The sequence below is a fragment of the Trachurus trachurus genome (genome assembly GCF_905171665.1).
Source record: "Trachurus trachurus genome assembly, chromosome: 14".
NCBI classification, from domain to species: Eukaryota; Metazoa; Chordata; class Actinopteri; order Carangiformes; family Carangidae; genus Trachurus; species Trachurus trachurus.
In genome coordinates, this window is record NC_139903.1 from 25,160,375 (window position 1) to 25,163,074 (window position 2,700).

At 38.6% G+C, this 2,700-nt stretch overlaps 1 protein-coding gene across 1 annotated transcript; it reads left to right on the plus strand.

The window, feature by feature from the left end:
- Positions 1–1,005: 1,005 nt before the first annotated feature.
- LOC310997019 (olfactory receptor 1E16-like) lies at positions 1,006–1,986 on the plus strand (the record flags this gene model as incomplete). The annotated part of the gene is made up of 1 exon (XM_083986588.1): positions 1,006–1,986. The coding sequence occupies one exon, from the start codon at positions 1,006–1,008 to the stop codon at positions 1,984–1,986; it is 981 nt and encodes a 326-aa protein (XP_083842714.1).
- Positions 1,987–2,700: the final 714 nt, after the last annotated feature.

A 2,700-nucleotide genomic window follows, 5' to 3' on the forward strand; every position in this document is an offset into this window, starting at 1 on the left:
GCGCTCACAGCATGACCCAATGCAATCCCAATGGGAGGGACATGGCTTTCCACAATATGTTGCGTGTCACTGTGCAGCATCACTAACTGTCCACCAGCTTTTTCTCGTGGCTCATTCATGTGAAATAAAACACTTAACATCATAATAAACCACCTAGCATCCATCTTAGAGGTAGATTATCACCTACTGTACCAGACTGAGGTGTGGTACATTGGGTTACTGTTGTTGTCTTTTCCGCAGTCTCATGCACGCGATTAGTGCGGTAGAGCGGTACGAGCAGAGGAGGGAGAGAGGGACAGAGATGGCAGCTTGATTGACACATTACGATCCAACTGACTTTGACGTTGCGTTCACGATGAATGGATGCTGTTTTTACAGGATTGTCCGTGCCATAGGTGACTTCATTTTTGTGAAAAAGCTAATTAATAGGTTACAAATTGGAGTGTGAAGAGGATTTCAAACTATTTTATCAAAAATGCTCCAGAATAGGATCTCCAACCCTACCTTCAAGTTTGATGTGGGCCTTTAGATACCTTTGATTATATGATTGTTACTTTCTTTGTAAGGTGTTCATTGTATCATTGAACAATACCTGTCTAACTACAAATACTGTATGTTCAAAACAGGTAGCTATAGCTGAAAGGTCAGCCACTAAAATACAATGAATACTAGCTATATAAAATAGATGGGATATAGGTTTCCTATAAAAGTTGTATCTGAGAATCCTATGAATAAATTGCATCAGCAAAGTTAAAGCGCTTACTTCGCTTACTTCTGCTTTAATGAACTGGATTGAGAATGTTTTTGTTTCTGATTCTAGATTGACTCGAGGGATCGAAGCTGAACTTAGATGACATAATAAGAGTACTGCAAAGCAGTTAAAGCTTTCTGCTCTTCACTGTCAAAAGAGAGCGAGAGAGAAACTCACCCCCACCTACTTAACAGAACAACACTAGGCTGCTGACCTTGTGCATTGGATATTATCAACTTCACAAAAATTTCACAATGAACTTATTCAACGCCGCTCCTGAAAAAAACATTACATTTGTGCATCCTGCATATTTCATACTGAGCGGATTTATTGGAATACCGAATGTTAAATATTACTATGTCTTCCTCTGTTTTGTTTACGTTGTTTCAGTTCTGGGAAACACAGTTGTGATGAGTGTGATCATCTTAGATCATAATCTAAACACTCCAAAATATATTGCAGTTTTTAACTTGGCATTTGTGGACTTGTTTGGTAGCTCTGCTCTGGTGCCAAAGGTTCTTGACATCTTTCTGTTTAACCATCGCTACATTCCCTACAATGACTGCTTGACGTTCATGTTTTTCTGCTACACCTGCCTGTCAATGCAGGCTCTTAACCTGGTGGCACTGTCCTATGACAGACTGGTGGCCATCATCTTTCCACTGCACTATCAAGTCAAAGTGACTCACAGGTTCATGTTGTCTTTGATTACCTCTTTCTGGGTCTTGGTCATTATTGTTGTGCTTATTGCAGTTGGACTTCTCACAAGACTTTCCTATTGTAAATCTCTGGTTGTTAAGAGCTATTTCTGTGACCATGGCCAGATATACAAGCTGGCCTGCAATGACAAAACTCCCAACATTGTCATTGGTCAATTGTTGCCAATTCTAATTCTTTGGCTTCCACTGGCATTTATTTTGGTAAGTTATTCATGTATTGGCCATGCATTATCTAAAGTGGCCACAGTGCAGCAACGAGTGAAGGCCTTCAAAACCTGCACAGCTCATCTTTCATTAGTGACAATCTATTTCCTCCCAATATTAGTCACATTTATTATGAGTTCAAAAATACATCCAAACGCCAGGATCATAAACCTGTCTCTGACCTCTGTCTTTCCTCCTATGTTGAACCCAATTATTTATGTTTTGCAGACACAGGAAATCAAAGAATCAGTGAAAACATTATTAAAAATCAGAAAGCAAAAAATTACAGTGAAGAGGATAATCATAAAATGACAGTTCTTTAATTTTGTCCACAAACACTGCTATGATATTATTATGATATTGATTTTCATTGTAGCAAACTTTAAGACATGAAAAAAAGATTTTTGCATGATGAATTGGTTGTAATCAAAAGTAATTTCTGACTCTTTCTTTGTAGTTATTGCAAAGCAAAGGAAAGAGCAATGTAAGCCTTTTGGTTTTCTTGTCTGATTTACTCTGTATTTGTCTGTGTTTTCTAGCTAAACAGTAGGCTACTTCACATTGAACCTCTTCTTGAATAGTTTTATTGTGAAGCAGCAGCAGAAAGTGTAAATCATGTGGAGATGACAATGCTGTCTGTGTGGGTTTCAAGATGCTGAAAGATAAACTAAGCAAAATCCCCTAAATTGTTTGCAGAGTAAGGCTTGAGTAGTGTCAGATTCAGACTATTTAGGTCAATCTTGAGATAGGTTGTATTTGCAGCATGCTTTAAAGCTTATTTCTATGGTTTAGTGGGAGGAAATTATGATAAGAGTTTTAGAGAACGATTGTTCTCCTCCATATGTGGGCTCCAGCTGTGTGGCCTTCCCACTGGGGACTTGAGACTTTAATGTTTACAGTCATCTATTTAAAGTCTACTGACAGTATGTGTGTGAGGTGTTTGGGATTCATTGAAATTGTTGCTACAAAAAATAACCAGGGTAACACCCTGCCCTCTAACCTACTAGAGTGTCCCTATGCAGCAGG